Source organism: Medicago truncatula, chromosome 7 (assembly GCF_003473485.1).
Source record: "Medicago truncatula cultivar Jemalong A17 chromosome 7, MtrunA17r5.0-ANR, whole genome shotgun sequence".
Classification (NCBI taxonomy): domain Eukaryota; kingdom Viridiplantae; phylum Streptophyta; class Magnoliopsida; order Fabales; family Fabaceae; genus Medicago; species Medicago truncatula.
Genome location: NC_053048.1, coordinates 55,883,519 through 55,905,848, shown reverse-complemented (window position 1 = coordinate 55,905,848; position 22,330 = coordinate 55,883,519). Strand labels below are relative to the sequence as shown.

Here is a 22,330-nt window from a genome sequence, read left to right as displayed (position 1 = left end):
AAAATTCTCTAAATTATCATGCAAACAGTGAAATTTATATAAAATTATATAAATTCCCTTAAAATATTACATTACATAAAAGCATCGTTCTATTTAAACACACTCTTAATGACATAACTGATTATTATTATTGGAGAATGTTAAAAAAGTGTGTTAGAGGATGCTGCCATAACATTATTCTTCCTATAAATATTATTATTGGAGAGTATTAAAATAGTGTGTTAGAGGGTAAAATAGTGTGTTATGCGACCATAACGTTACTTTCATGTAAATATAGGGTAATTGTCACTTTCGTTTCTTAATGTGTAATGAGTAGTTACAATAGTTCCTCAATGTATCAAAATTTAAAAATAATCATAATGTTAAAATGTTTCATTAATATTGTCATATCAATCCTTCAATATATTTGTTAATTGTCATATCAATCATTATAAATACTTAGTTATTGTCATTTTAGTCTTTATATGAAAAGAGTTATTGTGAGCATTAAAAGATTGTTTTACTGAGAGACTATTTTGACCAACAGAGTGTTGTCGAAGACTATTTTAGAATTTTGATACATTGAAAGATGGGTTAAATATGTTCTTGGTCCTTATAAATATGTCAACTTTTCGTTTTAATCTCTCTAAAAATTTTGTTCAACTTTTAGTCCTAAAAAAATTTCCAACTTTAGTTTTGGTCCCTCTTTTAAAGTAAACTCATATATAGAATTTATATTTTTGAATAAATTTTTTCAAAAAAATTCATAATATTATAAGGATATCTCCCAAACAAAATTATAATTATTTAACAAAACATGAATTTAATATGAATTTTTATATTTTTGACGGTTAAAAATTCATATTTAATTTATGTTTTGTTAAAAAATTATAATTTTTTTTCCAGAAAAATTCATAATATTATAAGGATCTCTCCTAAACAAAATTATAATTATTTAACAAAACATGAATTTAATATGAGTTTTAATATTTTTGACGGTTAAAAATTCATAGTTAATTTATGTTTTGTTAAAAAATTATATTTTTCTTTGGGATTTTTTTTTACAATATTCTACATATTTCTGCACATTTCATTAAAAAAAATACAAAATTTAACTTAAAAGTAAGGACCAAAAGTAGTGATTGACAATTTTATAAGGACTAAAAGTTGACGGAAATTTTTAGAGCGACTAAAATGAAAAGTTGATGTATTTATAAAGATAAAAAACATATTTAATCCTTAAAGATTAGTGTGACTATTTGTCTTCTAAATATTTATAAAAAAAAAAAAAAACAGTGGATATATCTTAATATGACTATGGCAATGGATCAAGAGGAGAATTCATATTGAATGATCTTTTGGACAACAACATGCTATTCTGAATAATTCTTGGATGGATACAAGAATTTGGACCCTTTATTTGGTCATACATACAAAAAAGTGGACATGTTATAATTATTTAAAAATTAATGATTATTTAATTGTTATTTTTTTTTACTGTTTTCTTTTTATGTGTGTGATAAAATAGAGGATCCAAATTCTTATGTCCACCTTCTCTGCTATTCTTTATGGTTTTGGAGGAATAAGCTTTGTACATGATGATACTTTTGTCATGCATATGAACCCGTGCACAAAGATTAAAAGGAAAATTCACCATTATAGTGTTGTTGCTAGTATGTTGTAGTTAATACTAGGCACATAACCGTGATTAAGGAGAGTAGGTGGATGCCTCCAAACATGTGTTTGATTCGGCTAAATACGGATGATGCTTCTAAGCAAGGAATGGTAGCGGGTTGTGGTAGAGTTTTTTGAGGCGAGAACGAAGAGTGGATTAGTGGTTTTGCGAAGGGGTTGAGAGCTTGTAGTGCATATGTTCCAAAGCTTAAGGGGTGTTCGAAAGTTTGAAGTTGGCTCGATTGCATGGTTTTTATAAAGTGGAGTTCGATATTGATTCTTCAGTAGTAGCTTCGACACTCGCTTTATGGGAAGTTGGAAGTGTGGAAGGTTGGAGCTTATTGCAAAATATTAGAAGATTATTGGAGTTGAAGTGGAAGATCGAGATTCGACATTCGTATCGTGAAGCAAACAAATGTGTTAATGCGTTGGCGAATATGACATGTGATAAAGGTTATTCTTTGATGTTATATGAGCATTGTCGCAAATTAATTTATTATTTTTAGCTGACTTTATTGATATTTTGACTCTTTTTTATAGGACTAAGACCCTCCTTTTTATATGTTTTGTTAAGTGTAGATCTCTCATTTTTCCGAGCTAAGACCCTCTTGTTATAAAAAAAAAATAAAAATATCTGACCCCCACGCAACAAATGAATAAATAATAATAAAGGAGGCAAAAGCAATCTGTTCTGTTTTGTGTTTGATCACTTTGCTTTGAGAGAGATTGGTAAGCGATGCATAGATCGTTTACCGTGTTATCCAAAAATCTAAAGAGTATTGCTTCTTCTTCTTCTTCAGATGGCATTTTCTCTTTCAAATTCCATTCTTCTTCTTCTTCATCATCTCCAATTGGTTCTCCAACCAGAGTCCAGAAACTCATTGCTTCTCAATCAGATCCTCTTCTCGCTAAAGAAATCTTCGATTACGCTTCTCTTCAACCTAACTTCCGCCACAATTACTCCACCTATCTCATTCTCATCCTCAAATTTGGTCGCTCCAAACACTTCTCTCTCCTCGATGATCTTCTTCGTCGTCTCAAATCCGAATCATCCCAACCCATTACTCCCACTCTTTTTTCTTACTTAATCAAAATCTATGGCGAAGCTAATTTACCCGATAAAGCCCTCAACACCTTCTACATAATGCTTCAATTCAATATCAAGCCTTTAACCAAACACCTTAACCGCATTCTCGACATTCTCGTTTCTCACCGCAATTACCTTCGACCCGCTTTTGATCTCTTCAAGGATGCTCACAAACATGGGGTGTTCCCTGATACTAAGTCATACAACATTCTCATGCGTGCTTTCTGTCTTAATGGTGATATCAGCATTGCATACACACTCTTCAACAAAATGTTTAAGAGAGATGTTGTTCCAGATATCCAATCTTATCGGATTTTGATGCAGGCTTTGTGTAGGAAGAGTCAGGTCAATGGAGCTGTTGATCTTTTCGAGGATATGTTGAATAAAGGGTTTGTTCCTGATTCTTTCACTTATACCACTTTGTTGAATAGTTTGTGTAGGAAGAAGAAACTTAGGGAAGCTTATAAGCTTCTTTGTAGGATGAAGGTTAAAGGGTGCAATCCTGATATAGTTCATTATAATACAGTTATATTAGGGTTTTGTAGAGAAGGGCGTGCTCACGATGCTTGCAAGGTTATCGATGACATGCAGGCTAATGGGTGTTTACCTAATTTAGTTTCTTATAGGACTTTGGTAAATGGTTTATGTCATTTGGGAATGCTTGATGAGGCAACTAAATACGTGGAGGAAATGCTTTCCAAAGGTTTTTCTCCACATTTTGCTGTCATCCATGCATTAGTGAAGGGGTTCTGCAATGTTGGTAGGATTGAGGAAGCCTGTGGAGTTCTCACTAAATCGCTAGAGCATAGGGAAGCTCCTCATAAGGATACTTGGATGATCATAGTACCTCAAATATGTGAAGTGGATGATGGTGTGAAAATTGATGGTGTTTTGGAGGAAGTTCTTAAGATTGAAATCAAAGGCGATACTAGAATTGTGGATGCAGGCATTGGTTTGGAAGACTACTTGATTAGGAAGATACGAGCCAAGTCAAGGCAATTTTAAACGTTTGTCGGACTTGCAGCTTACAAGCATACTTTTTTTTACAGGTGAGAATATCATTTTGTTGCCTGCAGCCTGTATTAGGTCAAGTTACTTCTTGTATATACATGATTGTGTTTTATGATTGAAATGTTGACCATGTGACAAGTACACTCTTGTTTAGTTATTTTCCAAATTGTGTACTCTACATAAGATTGCCACATAACTATTTTTGCCAAAGAAAATTATACACGTTCCTCTAGTAAAGATGATTTTCAATGATAGTGTTTCATGTGTCTTTCATGATTATGCAGCTTGTCCGTAGCTATAATGTATTGTTTTCTGACTCCAGTTTAAAAGAGCTCATGCTTATGTTTGAACCAATTCATCAAGGGAGATGGAATGGCTCAAACTCTCAAACATAAGCTGAAATCTTTCTGAACTGAAGTTCAAACACGCTAGTAAAAGATGACAATTTGTTAATCTGAGGACGGCTGGGAGATTCAATAACCATCCAGTCCTTGGAACATAAGAAACATGGATGAGGACTCGTCAAACATAACATTGGTTATTTTCTGTGAGCCATTCCTGTATTTAACATAGAACTCTCAAACTATATACATGTCCAAACCTATCTAAGATAAGAGTTCACTAATGTTCACCAATTTCTAACATTATTGTCCAATTCATTTGATCCTTATTAGACGAAATGAGTAAATCTTGTCGCCGAAATACTAATCACTAATTTGAATATGTGTAGACACTAGATATATTCCAAAGAAGAAATTTCCCCATGCAACTTTCTTAGTCCTTGAACCTAAGTTAAACAGTCCATTACTTGGAAAATCATATTTCCAACGCATTAAAAGAACTTTGACATAGCTGATTTCAAAATTGACAGCAATATGTAACAAGAAAGGCAATATTCACACTTAGGCAACCTCGATATTACATTATGTGGATGTTATTATCACCTGAATGGTGAATAGATGGCCAAATTTATATCTATTCTGGGCCGACATTGTTTACTTATATCTATGGATGACTGATTAGCCCTCAAAGCATTGCTTAAGAAACGATATCATTGATGATTTCACTTATGAGAAATATATATCTACCTGTTCAATCTATGTCATTATTCTTTTTAAAATTTGTTTTTAACAATCTTAGTGAGGTGACCGTCACCCAGAATTATTTTTCTGCCAGGTTTCATGTATATACATCGAAGCTGTGTTTCATTGTTCAATCTATGTCTGATGGGTTCAATTAAACAAGATGAAGGAAATGATAGAAGAAAGATATGAAATGATATAAAAGGATGAAATCTGCAATTGCAATTACTAAGATCCACAATTACAGGAGAATGACAAAGTATGAAAAACTGAGTAACAAACTGGTAGTGAACTACCAGCCCCAAAAGCACGCAGGCTTTTCCCAAATCACCTAATGTGACCCCACAAGATCTTAACAGAAAAAAATAGTGAATGAATCCTTCATTCCTCTGACACAGTATATATAGCATCCTCATGCATTCTTTTCCACGTCACCCTTCACCCCTTTTGTCCTTTTCCTAGTGTAAACTTTCCACACCCTTGGTTGAGGCCCATAGTCTAAGCCCACTCCATTTGCTGCATTCCTATCAATGTCATTATTCTTTTTAAAACCGGTTCATATTGAAAGAATTGGATATGAACCAGTTTTGAACCGCACTGAAAGATTGACAAAAAAACCGGTTTTTTAGGCAAGTGGTTCTGTGAACCAAACCATAAATATGGTTCAGTTTGGTTTGGTTCTTGAACCATGCACACCCCTACTACTATGTTTGCAATTACATATATAATTGGTTGCAAATACTAATGAGCAAATTGTGAGACTCCAAGATACTTGAAGGTCTGTTGGGGAATAAAGATACAAATTGATAAGCTAATTTGTTGAACTAAACGTGAAGCTCCTATGTACTAAATTAGTTGTCAGTTTTACTTGTACACACTACTTACGATGTAAATGTTTCAAGTTTCAGTTTGAAAATGACAATGTAATTTCTTGAAAGCATGTATTTCAAGTTTCTATCAATGAAAGCATTCTGCATTGTGGCTTTAGTATTTACTTTTGCAAATTAATTTGGCTCATGAAAGAGCATCACTCCACTTTTTAAGGTTTATGACAGCACATTAATATTTATCTTGTCTGCTATGAGCTGATTAATTGAGGTTAATTTGAACCTTGATTCATAAATGATATAGAGATGAAGCATGTAAGTACTATACAAAAAACCAAAATAAGCTTGATTCTCATATTAAGTAGGTTATCACCAATGCACTTCAATGTTGCAACGATTATAAATGGCACGACAAATGTAGACTCGACTTTCACACAATGCTATTTTATAACATTACATATAAAATACTTGAGCTTCATACAATGCCACACACATTATACTGACAGAACATACACGAATTGAATCACTCGTTACTTTACAATGGAAACATTTCACTATGTACATTATTTTTAAAACTACTTAACAAATTTACTATTAGTCCCCAAAAATCCAATGAAAAAGCTTCAAATTCTGTATAAGGGTCATCATGCCTATCAGTCCCAAAAGTCCAATGAGAAAGGTTGAAATTCTGTGAATCTCTAGTTTTCCCATGCAGCTGACATAAAAGTTTGTACATACTACTCATACGGCAAATCTCTTCATGATTAATCCACATACTCAAATATTTACCTTTGTCTTACATGATCACTCCACTCCACATATTCATATATCTGCCTTTGCCTTCGAGTACTCCATGCCTAACATCAAGACATTACTCAACACATTAAAATTAGATATTGCGAAAAAGAAACAATTTTATTAGAACTTTAAACTTCATTGGGTAATCAATCTCATATGGCATAAGGATTACATTGTGACATTATAAAATGAAAGTGAAGTAGATGACAACAACACAGTTAGAAAGAAAATAAATTAAAATAGATCACAGGATTGAAAGAGAACAATAAAATAGTTGAGGAAAATGTAATGGGTAATGAGAAGCAAACGAAAATAGCAGAAAGGAAAAAAAGAGTAAAATGTAAAAGAAGAGGACCTCTATATCCACAGGCCGGGCTCCGCAGCCATCGCTAATCGCTGCTCTGTCAGCCTCAATCAAACACCCTTAACGAAACCTTCCTACAACCAGTCATGTAGCTCAGATACTTCCCTTCATTTCTTTTTTTGTCAGTCGTATTTTGCAGAGACGGTGGTGTACAAACTTCGGCAACCAGGCCACTGCTTTTATCTCCCCCACGCATAGCATACAGGGTTAAGAGAGGGTCAATTACTGGACATGCGAGTAGTTTTAAGCTTAACAAATAAAAAGTTTAGGAGATGGCCGCATGGCTTAATTTTGAGCATTAAATTCATCTGATGGTTGAAAAAGAGTGAACGGCACTCCAGCGTTCTGGTGCTGACATTAGAGAATCCAGATCCTAACCAAACATGCACCAATGCCATGTTTGGTTTAACATTGTAAAACCCGAAAAATATCTTATATTTTTAGAGTTTTTCAATGATAAATCAAAAACATGCTAAGTAGTCTGCAATAGGGTGTTCAAGTTCAACCAAGTGTCATTTTTTAAATTGTGTTATAGAGTATAGACCTCCGAAAACTAAATATGCACTTGGTCAGTACTCATTACAGATTAAGTATCTATAGATATGTAAAGGAATAAAAGTTCCTTTATGAGTTGTATATATATATATATATATATTTGCCATTAAAAAAAAAAAAATTCCTTTATCAGGTCTAACAATGTTTGTTATGAAAACCATGTTCCATACACCACATTGAGCCTGGTGATTGCAATTTTACATTCAAAAACAACCATATTTTGATGGAACAATTACAGTAGGACACCTCCACTTCCAGCTAAGTTATCTCGTTCAGAAAGGTTCTGGCATGAAATATTGGTCGTCGTATGTATCAGAGCAGAATTTGAAAAAAGCTGTAATTAGGTCTGAGTCTTCTCCACACCCTCTCTAACCACTAGAGTTCGACCACAAAATTCCTGCAAGAACAAGAGTCAAGAGTAGTAGGCATGAGATAGAAACAGGTGAAATAAGCAGCAGAAAAAGTGAAACGAGGTGGAGGCATATTTTACGGTTCCATTGAGGGACATAGAGGCGTCACGTTCTCTTTGAGAGAGATAAGAGACAAAGGCATAGACACGGCTTTTTTTTCCCCTGATTCAAATCTTGCAACACCCTCACACTAGCCACATTTCCAAATTTACCAAAGATTCCCAACATACACCTTATGAGGACCTTCATAGTATATTGTTCTTCTTCTCATAGGAGGCGAGTTCAATGTCTCAACAGAAAATTTAACCAGCATTTCACGCCCACCAACATCCTTCAATTGAAACGGAAAACAAAGTTTCATTATTAAGATAAAAACAAATAGATATGATAGTGACTAACCGATCCATCCAACGCAGCAAGTGCATTTTTAGCAGCATTATAAGATCCCATTGTGACATAAGCACTCCCTTTACTCTCACCAGTCTCTGCATTTCGGCAAACCTACATCACAGCATTATAAGATTCCATTACATTACAAGTAATAAATAATGAAGAAAGCAACATACTTATGTACCTCGGTAGATAGAACGGTTCCGTGAGGAGTGAAAAGATGAAGTAGGTGATGAGTATCACAGCTTCTAGGAAGGTTGCAGACGTAAACTTGGGTTGGATTTCCTAGCTTCAACTTCCGTGGTTGTGACGCGAGGAGAAAGAAGGATAAGGCAGCGCAGAAAGCGAAACGAATCGTTTTGAGTATCCAACTCCAAGTAGTGGCTGTTTATTTATGGTTGAGTAATCAATCAAGAGGAAGAGGAGAAAGACAGAGTAGCAGAGTTGGCAGCCATCACACGGTTTATCCAAATTTACCTTTCGCCGTTATCCAAATACTACTAACATAAAAATTTATTTATTTTTAAATTAATATATTAAATTTCATTTTTAAGTAGAAAAAACCACATAATTTTTAAATTCTCTCTTCTTTTCTTGTCCATCTCATATAAAATGTGAAAGATTTATCTATTTATCTAATGTTAACCATTTCATTTGCTTATGTGCTTAAGAAATATTTGCATTAATGTTTATATATTATAAATATGAGAAATGTTAAAGAGTGTCTTTGGGGCATTGGATAAGAAGATAAAAATAGAAATATAGTATTGAAAAATGGTGAAAAGTGATAAATCTAACTTTTTAAAAATCAATATATTGTTGAAACCAATACAAACATGTTACTTTTGGTTTCCTTAACCATTATTCTGAGGACACTGGTTAGCAAAACCCTATAAATATTCATGAATTTCTTCGGCTCTCTCGTATCGATAAAGAAAAATTGCTACCGGATCTATAAACTCAAAAGAGTTGTGTTATTTGAACAACCATTTGATTGACAACTTTTGGGACAACTATAATTTTATAAAGAGATATTTACACAAAAACCAAAACAATAGAGAGAGAAAATAAAAACATAATGTAAATATGAGAGAGAAAATTATCACAAAAGTTGTCAAAAAGTGGTTGTACAAATATCATTTCTCAACTAAAAAATTTACAACAAATTTGGTGCAAATATTTAATGAATTTCATGTATAAAATAAGGCACCGTTTACCGTAGAAAAATAAAATTTACTTTTTTAATTCATTGAATAGTTGATGTATTTGGTCTATTTCTATGGTAGGTATATCAATTATTGAATGAATCTAAAATTGTTTTTGATAAGTTGGAGACTAATCCTGACGAATGAATTAAGAAAACAAAAATCCCGTACAACAACAGCAGCAACAATAATCGGAATCTGATAATTCATAGCAATTAGGTCTGGTAAAGTGTAACCTACCTACATTGCGGAAAATGGGATCCATCTCAACTCCTCACACTCATCCCAACGGATCCGATGAAGAGAACAAGTGGTCCATCGATTTCGGCAAAGCGGAAGCAGTTGAATATGTTCGCACTCTCACCGACGTCGGAGCTATGACTCGTCTTCTTCACGAATGCATTGCTCATCAAAGATCACTCGATATGCAACTCGACGATCTCTTATCTCAACGCACTGACCTCGATCGTCACCTCATTCAACTTCAACGTTCCTCCGATGTTCTCGAAATCGTCCAATCTGATTCCGATTACATGCTTTCCAATGTCACTTCCACTTCTCATCTCGCCGATCAAGTCAGTCTTAAGGTTCGTGAGCTTGATCTCGCCCAGTCGCGCGTTCGTTCCACGCTCCATCGTATTGATGCCATTGTTGAGCGTGGTAATTGCCTTGACGGTGTTCTTCGTGCTCTTGATACCGAAGATTATGAATCTTGTGCTAGGTATGTTCAAACTTTCCTTCATATTGATGCACAGTTTAAGGATTCTGGTTCTGATCAGATTCAGATTCAGAGGGAGCGTTTGTTGGAAGTGAAGAAACAGCTTGAAGGTATTGTCAGGAAGAAGCTTTCTTCCTCGGTGGATCAGCGTGATCATCCTGCTATTCTTAGGTTTGTTCGTCTTTACACTCCACTTGGTCTTGAAGAGGAGGGTTTGCAGGTGTATGTTGGTTACTTGAAAAAAGTCATTGGAATGAGATCTAGGATGGAATTTGAGCAATTGGTGGAATCAATTTCCATGGCCAATGAACAAAGGAGTGTCAATTTTGTTGCCTGTCTAACTTCTTTGTTTAAGGACATTGTGTTGGCTATTGAAGAAAACAGTGAGATTTTGAGTGGTTTATGTGGGGAGGATGGTATTGTGTATGCAATCTGTGAGCTTCAGGAGGAATGTGATTCCAGGGGTTCTGTTATTTTGAACAAATATATGGAGTACAGGAAGTTGGCTCAGTTATCATCTGAGATAAATGGCCGTAACAACAATTTACTTGCTGTTGGAGGAGTTTCTGAAGGACCTGATCCCAGAGAGGTTGAGTTGTACTTGGAAGAGATTCTCTCCCTTATGCAGCTAGGTGAGGATTATACTGAATTCATGATTTCCAAGATCAAAGCTCTCACTTCTGTTGATCCCGAATTGCTCCCTCGTGCTACCAAATCTTTCAGAAGTGGTAGCTTCAGCAAAGTTGTGCAGGATTTGACCGGGTTTTATGTCATTCTTGAGGGATTTTTCATGGTTGAGAATGTTAGGAAGGCGATAAGGATTGATGAACACGACCCTGATAGCCTCACCACTTCTATGGTGGATGATGTATTCTATGTCTTGCAAAGTTGCTTGCGAAGGGCTATATCCACTTCCAATATCAGTTCTGTTGTCGCGGTATTGAGCGGTGCTAGTAGTTTGCTGAGCAATGAATATCATGAAGCATTACAACAGAAAATTAGAGAGCCAAACCTTGGTGCAAAGTTGTTCTTTGGCGGTGTTGGTGTGCAAAAGACAGGGACAGATATTGCAGCGGCTTTAAATAACATGGATGTTAGCAGTGAATATGTTCTCAAGTTGAAACATGAAATTGAAGAACAGTGTGCTGAGGTAGGTGGTATATTTTTCATTAGTACCTTCCGTTTATATATACTTGACAATGAGACTATTGATTAATCAATGACTGTTATTATTTACATAAATTTGTAGATGGTTGACTATGGGAATGCCCTCAAAATGTGTTTTAGATAATGGGATTGTTAATGATTTCACTGAGAACTGAATTACTTACCTGTTTAATGCTCACATTCATTAGTGTCAATTTTCAATATCTTGGTGACGACCTTTGAAAGAACTCTAATAAACTGTAAAATTTATAACTCTGTCTATTCAGTAAAGAAAGAATAATGTTTCTTTGGTACTAATGAAGACTGATATAATTTTGACATCTACAAAGGAAACATCATTTTTTGTTATATATCGAGTGTGCCTCCAGTGGTACAAATTTGATAATTAAAAGCGACATGCATGTCATTAGCTTCCACAATTGCCCTCCCTCCCCTTAAAATGGTTGGAGGTTTCTAGGTGGAACTGAGTTACACTTTTTTTTTTTTACGAATTGTTTCTTAATTTACACAAATTTTTCTCTTTTATGAAGTCACAAACAAGGTCATTTTTTTATCTGTGGAATTTTTCGCCTATTTAATCTATATCCTTTTGAAATTGCAGCATTAACTAGCTGAATTACTTTATGCAGGTGTTTCCCGCGCCAGCTGATCGAGAAAAGGTAAAATCTTGTTTGTCTGAGTTGGGAGATAGCAGCATTGCTTTCAAGCAAGCTTTAAATTTTGGCATTGAACAACTTGTAGCAACCATTACACCACGGATACGGCCACTATTAGACAGTGTAGGAACAATTAGCTATGAGCTTTCGGAGGCTGAGTATGCAGATAATGAGGTGAATGACCCATGGGTTCAGAGACTTCTCCATGCTGTGGAAACAAATGTGGCTTGGCTGCAGCCACTGATGACTGCCAACAATTATGATACTTTTGTTCATTTGGTTATTGACTTCATTGTGAAAAGGCTTGAAGTCATTATGATGCAGAAAAGATTTAGTCAGCTTGGTGGTCTTCAGCTTGACAGAGATGCTCGAGCTCTAGTTAGTCATTTCAGCATCATGACACAGAGGACTGTTAGAGACAAGTTTGCCCGTCTCACTCAAATGGCAACAATTCTAAATTTGGAAAAGGTTTCCGAGATTCTAGATTTCTGGGGTGAGAACTCTGGACCTATGACCTGGAGATTAACTCCAGCTGAGGTTAGGCGTGTATTGGGTCTGCGAGTTGATTTTAAACCAGAAGCAATAGCTGCTCTGAAGTTGTAATATCATCCATCTATATGGTCTCTTCACTTTTTCTTTTTTCCGGTTTTCATCTTAATATGTATTACATCTTCAGTTTTATTGTTTGAGAAAGTAACATATAGTTTTGTGATCGTATTTGCATTATACTAGCTTCAAAAGCAAATTAATCCATTAGTGTAATCAGATTTACCATCCAAGCTAGTCCTAGTTTATACGTGGACCATCTTGTGTGAAACAATCATTCTTCTTCATTACCTACTTAGCCATTTTTTAATCATTTTTTAGAACTATAGTTGTTGTTTTAAATCAATATAGATTGATTATTGGCATGTTTACTACTGGAGTTGCATCCTTGTCAAATGTCAAAGAAATCATAGAAAACAAGATGTACTTCAAACCTGGGGATGTATACTGAGACCTTAAAAATATAATGAGAAATGTTGGCTAAAGTTAAAACATCAAAAGCATTCAAGATGTTGACGTGTTGTATGTTCTGAGACCTAGTCACCTAGGCCAAGTGATCCTACAGGTTAGTAGTATCTTCAATATGCTATGGTTGCTTCTTCTGTTATTCTAAACTTGAATCAGTTTCTGTTTAGTACTGCTGCATATTACTCCAATTTCTTATTTGATTTGTTTGCCGACAGTTATGCCTATGTTGCATATGCATATTTGATACAAGTTAAATACAACATGAACAAGATAAATGTTTTGCTAGATATGTTTTGTTGACCTAACCTTTAAATACAACATGAACAAGTATTTTTGGTGTAGATTAAATTTACTTTCCAACAATAACCTTTACTCTCCTTAAAAAAAAACAATAACCTTTACTCAAATCCTTGATCAATTCGTAAACTAACTTGTGGGCAAAAAAGACTTTTTGGAAACTAACTTTTGGTTAAAAAAGACTTAAGAAAGTTTTAATTTTATAGTTTTCCATTAAAAGCTAAAATTAAGTAGCTTACCTGATTTTGACCCTTTTTTTTTCTTATGATAAACTGGGTTTGATCAGAAGGTAAGTAAAATGTGACAAGAACTATTTCCACCAAAAATTAAATCGGATTTTTCCGAATGATTCTTCCTAAATGGAGTTAATTAACGACTTAAGGTCAATCATTTTCTTCCAAATGATTCTTCCAACAGATTTTGACTTCAAAAATGCTGGCATGAAGGAAATTACCATTTTTTATCCTATTTTTCTCTATCTCCCAATTACTTCTCTCATTTTTTTCTTTCTAAATGTTTTTAATTTAATTTTTCTTTCCAATTTGCCTTATGACATTCGGCCGATTGTTATTATTTTGATTTATCATCTGCATTTTGATTCTCTTATTGGATGTTGATTATCTTATTTATGTTTGTTTTTCTCAAGTTTTACACTTTATGCGGTGTTTGCAAATAAAAAGATGGTGTAGCTGTAGTGAATTTTATGATGACAAAGGTTTGAATTTGTTGAATTCATAAAGGTTGTATTCGGATTGATGGTTTGGGATGGGATAACTTGCTATTTTTATTTTTTTAAATAATTATTGTCAATGTAAAATGTTTGTTTTTAAAAAAATAAAGTAATTGTTATTGAAGTATTTTATGACAATTTATCATTTTGTTATTTAGTTTAAAAAAATATTTTATGGTGTATATGATTTAAAAAAAATAAGTATTTTTCTCCTTTCTCTTCCTAAACCCTACTTCCAAACTCCAATCACACCACAATACATTTTTTTTTTGGTTTCCACACCTTTTATTTGGTGACCATATAGAGACTGTGTATATATATATAATTGTCATTTATTGTAGGCTTAATTATACTTTTGATCCTCACATTTTGGCCAGTTCACGAAAATGGTCATGACTCTTTCAAATCGAACAAAATCGTCAATAAACTATCATATTTCTGGAGTTGAAAATAGGAGTTAGGACTAAAAGTGCAAAAACATGATAGTTTATGGAAGATTTTGTTCTATTTGAAAGAGGCAATACCATTTTCGTGAGCTGGTCAAAATACGAGGACCAAAAGTGTAATTAAGCCTTTATTGTATGTATTGGTTGATAAAAATTAAAATATAATAAGATATACCATATTCAAAGTAAAAATGATTTAAAATTTCATATTAAGAATTATAAAAAATGCTCAAAGGAGTAAAAGTTTTTTTTTTGTTCAAGAGTAAAACTTAATTTTTAATAAATATATACATAATTTTGTCGTTTCTTTGATATAATAAAGTAGTTTTTTTTTAGTCCTCGTGAGCTTAGCTCAGATGGTACGGACAATGCATAATAAATGCAAGGTCCGAGATTCGAACCTCGACCACCACCAAAATAGTGTTTTTTTAGAAAAAAATAATAATAAAGCAATGTTATTTGTTTATTATTAAAGAGAAATGCTTGACAAAAAAAAAAGAGTATATAATTATCATATTAAGCTGACTCATCAAATCAAATATTATAAAGACATAATTAATTACGTAATTATAATATCATATCCTTTTTAAAAAAAAAAATTATGATATCATGCTGACTCATGAAATCAAACACATGAAGCTGACTCAGCAAATCATACTCATTAAACATAATTGGATAATTACTGTATCAACGCCGAGTCAAATACAAAAGTATATAAATAAATGAACACGGTCCAATCTCTTCCATGAGAGGACAAAGATTTGAATTGAGACAGTATTTTAGACAAGAAAACAGAAAAAACTACCAACTCACTCACTTCTTCTTCATCTTCGATTCTTGTTATTATTTCCTAGCCATCCCAATTTCTTGCTGCTTTTGGTATACGACTTTCCTATTTGTAAATATATACTTTTTGATGTTTCTTTTTTAATGATATATACATATTTTTAATGTGTTTACCACTTCCTTAGCTATTTATCCTTTTGATTTGAATTCCTTGCATTTGACAAAACCCTCGTTCATAAATTCAGGATATCGGTGATTCGATCAAGATTAGATGGTCTAAAAAGGATCGATTTTTTTTCCTTCATAATCTAAACTATCAAACTTAAATTTCAATCGTCCAATGTTGATCGATCGAACATTAATGTCGCAAATGCATGAGATCCGGTTGTCGAGAAGACGGAAATTTTGTTTCTTTTCATTTATCCTAAAATATCCTTAATTAAATATTATAATCAAATATTCATTATTTTAAGTTCATCAAATAAGTGATGTAATATACCACATATATTATTTCTTGAATAAACTAAAAATGTGTATTTGTGTTTGTAATAGAGTGACTAGAGGGTGTAAATTTTTATGTCTAGGCAATAAATAGGTATTATCGATAGAACAAAAATTAATGTGAATTGAATCATGAAACGATGATTAAATAGGAACCATTTTTTTTTATTTCTAAAAGTATTTTAGTTAAAAAAGGAATGGAGGGAATATTATGTTCAATATTCCATCCAATATTCGGTCCTAATATTTCCTCCATAGATGGAATGAAGGGAAATTAATGATTTAAAATTAGTTCGGGTTGTTTATGATCTTCTTGATCTTTCAGAATATTAGTGGATTTTACAATTAGTATTATGATGTGTGAATATGTGATCGCCATGTCCACTTTAGTGTGTTGATTACAGGCTGCATGATTGTATTTATCTTAATTTAATGAGTCTTTATTTTTCATAATTAAGTCTTGGAAGATTTACTTACAAGTTCTGTTTGTTCTTTGTGTTTTTTTTTCATCTTTAGGAAGCAAAACTAGTGAATTACCTACTCTACCCCAAGAGAGATATATAACAAAGTTTCTAAGTTTACTTTTTGGTTATGTATATCATGCCTTGTGAAACAATGGATTTCAAAAGTTTCTCATCTGAAGATATTTGTTCTTCTAATGAGGTATTTTCTTTGAACATTGTGTTCTTTTTTAGAAATCTAACAATTCTCTGAAGATATTTTCTTTGAATATTGGAAGAGTCAAGCTGAATGGTGGAAAATAGATAAACTGTCCAAAGGCCACGGTTAGTATTACTAATCAATTCTCTTTGCTATTAATAACTATCACAAAGACAAACAAACACTAACATATCCGTCTATCTGTTTTTCTATTGTGCTTCCTTGTGTATTGTTTTTCATTATATAATGCTCGTTTTGTCCAAATTTCAGTTTCAAATATAAATTTAGAAAAGAGTTGTATTGTTGAGGACAAGTTTGTATAGAAAAATGTTGAACCAAAAACTGGTACTTACTTTAGAGTTTCTATATATATTATGCTAATTGGAGTAGATTCATATGCTTAGTACTTGGAACATTTCAAGTCATGTCGGTTATAATAATAAGAAACAGAAATAACCTCATTCATATACATGCATTGATGCTCTAGTTTGTTGGTAAAAACGGTACATCCAATTATTCTTTGACTTTGTTATGCCATGGCCCATGTAGGTTTTGATGGTGGAATAAAACCTATGCAAGCAGTATCCAATTTTTCAGATAGTGATGAAGTTAATATAATTGCCGCTAGCTTGGCACGAAAGTAGTCTCTTCTCAAGTTCTCCATCAGATTTGTTTAGCAGGAAACGTAAGTTTTCTTTTCAAAATTGTATGCTAAAGTTTCTTGTCAAAACTATTGACTAATATGCTATGTCTTTGTATGCTTCAGTTCGTACAGTGCGATTATCTGTGAATAATGCTTTACATGGACATTCAGTGGATGCAATTGCATCACATTATGAGGAAGAGAAGCTTTGTGTCTCTCTTGAAGAACTCGAGGCTCAAACTATTGGAAATCTACTCCAGGATGAGGATGAAGATGAATTAGACCTTATCAGTAGTAATGGCGGTTTGGATCTTGAAGATTTCGATAGTTCATCTTTTAGAGAAAAGAATTGTGAAATCCTCGACAAAGCTCGTAACACCTCATTCGCCGTAGAAAACCCTTCTGGTGAACACCCTTCTAGAACATTATTTGTGAGAAATATTGATAGTGAGGTTGAAGATTCTGAATTGAAAGCTCTTTTTGAGGTATCATTTTTTGTTTTTGTTTTCTTTGTCCTTCAGTTAGTATAGACATATTGTTCATATTGAAATACCTTAAGTGGATATTGTGGACTGTGATAATAACTTATTTTCTTCTTCTTTTTGAAGCAATTTGGAGATATCGACACTTTTGATAGAGATTGCAAGCATCAAGGGAATGCTATGATATCATATTATGATATGAGAGCTGCCCAAAAAGCAATGAGAGCACTCCAGAATCAACTCTTCAGCTGCAGGAAATTTGACATTCATTATTCGATACCAAAGGTTCGATGCTGCATTTTTAATTCTCATTGAAACTCTTTTAATTTTTAATTCTCCTTTGTGATGGAACCACTCATAGTTAAAACTTGTTTTAGTTGACTTATCTGAGCTTATCAACTGACATAAGCTGTTTGGAAGAGCTTATGGAACAACTTATGACATGGACTTGGTGTTATGCGGCTTATTGTGAGATTGTTTGGAAGAGTTTATGGAACAAGTTCTGACATGTCCATATGTTGTTTATAGCTTATATGAAAATAACTTATAGCTTATATAAAAATAATTTGACTTTATTTTATTTTTTGTTATAGAAATAGCTTATACATAAATACTTATATGATAAGCCATTATACTATAAGTGCTTAATTAAGCTGTTTACCCAAACAGAGGCTTATTGGATTTTGATAATACTGCATTGAACTGTGCTAAGACTGATACATTATCATAACACTTTAAACTAATGTTTGTATAGAGTTTGCTAGTGACTCCTATTTGTCCTACAACTATTTTCAGGATAGTCCTTCCAGGAAAGGAGTGAATCAGGGCACACTTGCAGTATTTTTATATGATTCATCAATTTCAAATACTGAAATTCACAATATATTTAATGTTCATGGAGATATCAAAGAGGTAAGTTTGGTTACAACTTACAAATATATTTGTTGTACAAATATTGATAATGATAATTTATATGTGACTGGTTAACCTTACTCAATAACCGCAGATTCATGAAAACCCTCACAGTTGGCATCATAAGTTGATTGAATTTTACAATTTTGAAGCTGCAGAAAAAGCTCTCCATGATTTAAATAGAAATGATACAAGCATGAAGAGGTTAAAGGTTGAGCCAAGCCAATCTACAGACTCAGAAAGGTGATATTCTACATTTTCAACTATGCTTGGAAAATTGTTTATCACATTTTAGTATGCCTTTATTTCAAGAATTTGGTTACATGCTTAGTGCATTATTCCTTGTTGCTTCAAACATAAAGTTTCAGTATGGGATCATTAGGCATTTAATTTATCTACTTAGAGCCTGTTTGTTACTGATTATGAAAAAAAAAAAATTTGATTTTTACACTCAATAATTTAAAGATTGTTTTTTAGAAATTTTAAAGAAAACAATAAACTAATGTGTTAACCCCAATAAAAATCACTTTTCTAGAAAAAAATTAATCATCTCTTGAAATGATTTTTAAGAGAAGCTATTCAAAACTCAAAAGTAGCAGCTGCATATATTAGACGGTTTTATATTTTTTATTTTATTCAGATTCTCATTTCCTTAAAAAACTGTAACAAACGGATCCTTACCATTGTGTCTACTAACTCTTCTATTCTTTTTATATGGCTGCAGTATGATCCAACTGATCCATCAGAAGAGCTCTCCTATTAAGCCACCAACTAGCTTCCAAGGTACAGAATATGATCATGAATTATCAACTTAGCAGCAAATATATATTTTCCTCATTGATGTTTATACATTGAAGCAGGCTTGCATGGAATCTCTTCAAGTGTTCCAAACACCTTACCGTCTCTAATCAAACTTAAATCAGTTGGAATCCAATGTGAAATTACTGAATCTAGCTGCTCGGGCCAGTTGAATATTGATAGGCAAGCTACATTAGCTTTTAATCCTCATTCTCTCCCAGAATGCCGTCATAGTTTTACCAATGCTATTCCCCACAATCCTCTTGAGGTGGCTGCAGACATTAATCTCAAAACACAGGATAGAATAGATAAAATGCAGTTTTGTCAAGTAAACTCCAATGGACCCTTCATGGATTTTGATGAATGTGGTATGTCAAGAAGTGCAATTTATTAGTAAATGTAATAAGTGGGCAGGTTCCTCGAGTGGACGAAGCCCTATGTGGTACCGTTCAGGGATAATCTTGTAAATTGGACCGTAGTATTAAACACAAGTCGTACTATGTACACCCTAAGCTTGATTAATTAATAAAAAATTACTGTAGCAGCTCTACAATTGAAGGTGTAGGGCCAAATTGCATGATCAAATATCGTGTGTTCATTGTACGACGTTTTTGTTTCTTTTTTACTTTTGAACGACGTTTTTGTTTTAACAAGATATTTCCCTCTTCTTTTTTCAGTTTCAAAATCCTCTAGCAATGGAAGTTCAAGCTTCCCTCTTCCTGGCCATCATGGCAAATGGAGCAACTCTTATCCGCCTCCTCGAAGAATGTGGCCGAATTCACCATCATATTTGAATGGAATTTGTGCAGCACCTACCCTACAAAAATTGAACCAACTTCCTATGTCACCATCACATATGATAAGTACTGCTTTACCAATTAATAACAATCACGTTCAATCACATCCAGTTGAATCTATAACACCACATTATGTTGACTTTGTTCCTCATAACATGTTCCCTCACTCTGGACTCAACTTCCATAACCAAAGAGGGATGTCTTTTCCTGGTAGGAACCATATGGTTAACTCATTTGATACTAATAGACACATTAGAAGCCGTAGAAATGTAGGCGCGACGAATTTGGCTGACATGAAACGGTATGAGCTTGATATTGATTGCATAATAAGGGGTGAAGATAACCGAACAACACTTATGATTAAGAACATTCCTAACAAGTAAGCTGTATTATTTTTTATTTTTTTTTATATATTCTCTAATGCAAAAAAATTGTATATTCATTTGGTATGTTTTGGATTATGATTTAAATAATTTTTTTTGTAAATCTCATTTCTCTTGACTATGACTTGTTGCAGGTATACTTCTGAGATGTTGTTGGCTGCAATTGATGAACGCCATTAAAGAACTTATGACTTTGTGTATCTACCAATTGATTTCAGAGTACGTGTTTTTTATCTTTTTTATCTTTAAATGTTTAATTTATTTTGGAACTCCTTTTATTTGTTTCTTAATTATTAACATTGAATCAACATTGATTGCAGAACAAATGCAATGCTGGATATGCATTCATCAACATGACTAGTCCTAGCTTGATTATACCTTTCTATGAGGTTAGCTGCCGAAAATGATAATTTTGTGTGGCTAAAATTAATTGCATGCATCACACATGCACCCTGTATTGATAGACTAAATCCAGCGATTCAATTTTGCAGGCGTTCAATGGGAAAAAATGGGAGAAATTCAACAGTGAGAAAGTGGCGTCACTTGCATATGCTCGCATACAAGGGAAAACAGCTCTTGTTAATCATTTCCAGCATTCAAGCTTGATGAATGTGGATAAGCACTGCAGGCCTATCCTCATCGACACTGATGGTCCAAATGCTGGTGATCAGGTAGAAATTTCCTTTAACATCTATTTATCAGTTACGATGCATGTATTGTTTATTAAGTTTTTATATTGATTCAAACTCATCCTTACTTGGTGATCAGGTTTAGATTTCCTTTAGCATCTATTCATTAGTTACCTCTTATGCATTCTTTATTAGGTTTTTATGTTGAGTCTAACTCATCCTTACAAAACCAACTTGTAAGGTGAGAGGTGTCAGTTTTTATAAACTCTTTTCAGACATTATATCTTTATAAACTGGACCTGAGTTTTTGTTATTATCATGATTTGTTTCACTGTTTATAAGAAATATGGTACACTATCTATTAAGACTAAAGAAACTATGGATTGGCAACTAACTTTGCCAGTAACACAGGTCCCTTTCCCAATTGCCATGAAACCTGGAAGAGTGAGAAGCAACATTCATGAGGAAGACAGTATTTCAAAGGAATCAGACTTAAGGAAGTCACATTTGTTTATTTCAAAGTGATTTCGTTACACTAATAAAGTTTCTCATATTAGGAGTAGCATCAATGCTTCACTGAAGACAAGAAGTTTTCCAGTTCATTTGGTCTTTGGATATTAAATCCTAAACATACTGTTGGATCGGTGTCGTTTCTTATTGAGTTTCTGAAGTATGAACATTGGAGTGACTTTTATAGTGATTTGAGGGGATTTTTTTTTCTTGTAAATTTTAGGATGCCTTTATCAGATTTGGAATCCACCTGTCATTTTTTTAATGAAATTTTTGATGAGCTAATTATGTATTTTGCTGAGTCCTTCTTTGGTATACATTTTGATTGTTCATCATTGTTAATATTTCGTGTGTTTGCATACTCTTCTTGTAAAATATGTGTCTGGATCCTAAGTACTCAGCTTCATAAAAGTGAAATTTGCATTTCAAAAAATAAACTATGGAATTATAATAATTGATTGGGAAAATCAACGATTCTTCAAAAGTGTAAGTTTCATTCTGAGGAGTTAAAACTTTGATTTTAAAACCAAAATTTAAACATGCTCTAAGTGAGAGCTCAGAACTTGAAAAGTGCAAATATTGTTCAGAAAGTTGGCGCATCAAGTCATCCATTGATAGAGAGAGTGATAAAGAGAATTTAGGAAAAATGAGAGAAAATTTTAGAGAATCCATTTCCAGTCTATAAATAAAATGTAAGCTTTGGTAAATGAAGGACATATAAGGACAATTTTGATTGATTTCAATATTGTATCTCTATCAAGTTCTTTTGTTTTCTAATAAACCCGTGGTGCGACACATGGATCAAAGATCTAGTTTCTA

The 22,330-nt window shown here is 33.3% G+C and overlaps 1 protein-coding gene, 1 long non-coding RNA gene and 1 pseudogene across 4 annotated transcripts; 2 read left to right on the top strand and 1 right to left on the bottom strand.

Annotated features, from left to right (window-relative positions):
- The first annotated feature begins 2,323 nt into the window (after positions 1-2,323).
- On the top strand, positions 2,324-12,779 carry LOC11437012 (conserved oligomeric Golgi complex subunit 4). 3 transcript variants are annotated; one of them, XM_003626558.4, is made up of 5 exons: positions 2,341-3,729; positions 6,775-6,798; positions 8,441-8,480; positions 9,688-11,250; positions 11,897-12,779. In XM_003626558.4, exons 1-5 carry the CDS (start codon positions 2,390-2,392, stop codon positions 12,524-12,526), a joined length of 3,597 nt encoding a protein of 1,198 aa, XP_003626606.2. In that variant the 5' UTR covers positions 2,341-2,389; the 3' UTR covers positions 12,527-12,779. The 3 variants fall into 3 exon arrangements, with proteins under 3 accessions (XP_003626608.1, XP_024627053.1, XP_003626606.2); XM_003626560.3 differs by lacking the exons at positions 6,775-6,798; positions 8,441-8,480; positions 9,688-11,250; positions 11,897-12,779 and adding an exon at positions 4,928-5,827 and having other exon boundaries at positions 2,324-3,789; XM_024771285.2 differs by lacking the exons at positions 6,775-6,798; positions 8,441-8,480; positions 9,688-11,250; positions 11,897-12,779 and adding an exon at positions 4,911-5,827 and having other exon boundaries at positions 2,324-3,789.
- On the bottom strand, positions 6,079-8,655 carry LOC11432274 (uncharacterized). The gene is made up of 5 exons (XR_005643071.1): positions 8,362-8,655; positions 8,187-8,288; positions 7,868-8,118; positions 6,814-7,774; positions 6,079-6,517 (listed from the first exon to the last, which is right to left on the bottom strand). It is a non-coding gene; the product is annotated as an uncharacterized lncRNA (long non-coding RNA).
- A 4,132-nt stretch (positions 12,780-16,911) lies between the features above and the next one.
- On the top strand, positions 16,912-21,815 carry LOC11436561 (protein MEI2-like 4; annotated as a pseudogene).
- Positions 21,816-22,330: the final 515 nt, after the last annotated feature.

What these genes read in the sequence shown, in the direction of transcription:
- LOC11437012 (XM_003626558.4), top strand. Translation starts at nt 2,390, where the DNA reads ATGCATAGATCGTTTACCGTGTTATCCAAAAATCTAAAGAGTATTGCT. An exon ending in ATTAGGAAGATACGAGCCAA is followed by an intron (nt 3,730 to 6,774) that starts GTCAAGGCAATT and finishes AAACGAAAATAG; the next exon opens with CAGAAAGGAAAAAAAGAGTA. An exon ending in TCCTAGCTTCAACTTCCGTG is followed by an intron (nt 8,481 to 9,687) that starts GTTGTGACGCGA and finishes TCCGATGAAGAG; the next exon opens with AACAAGTGGTCCATCGATTT.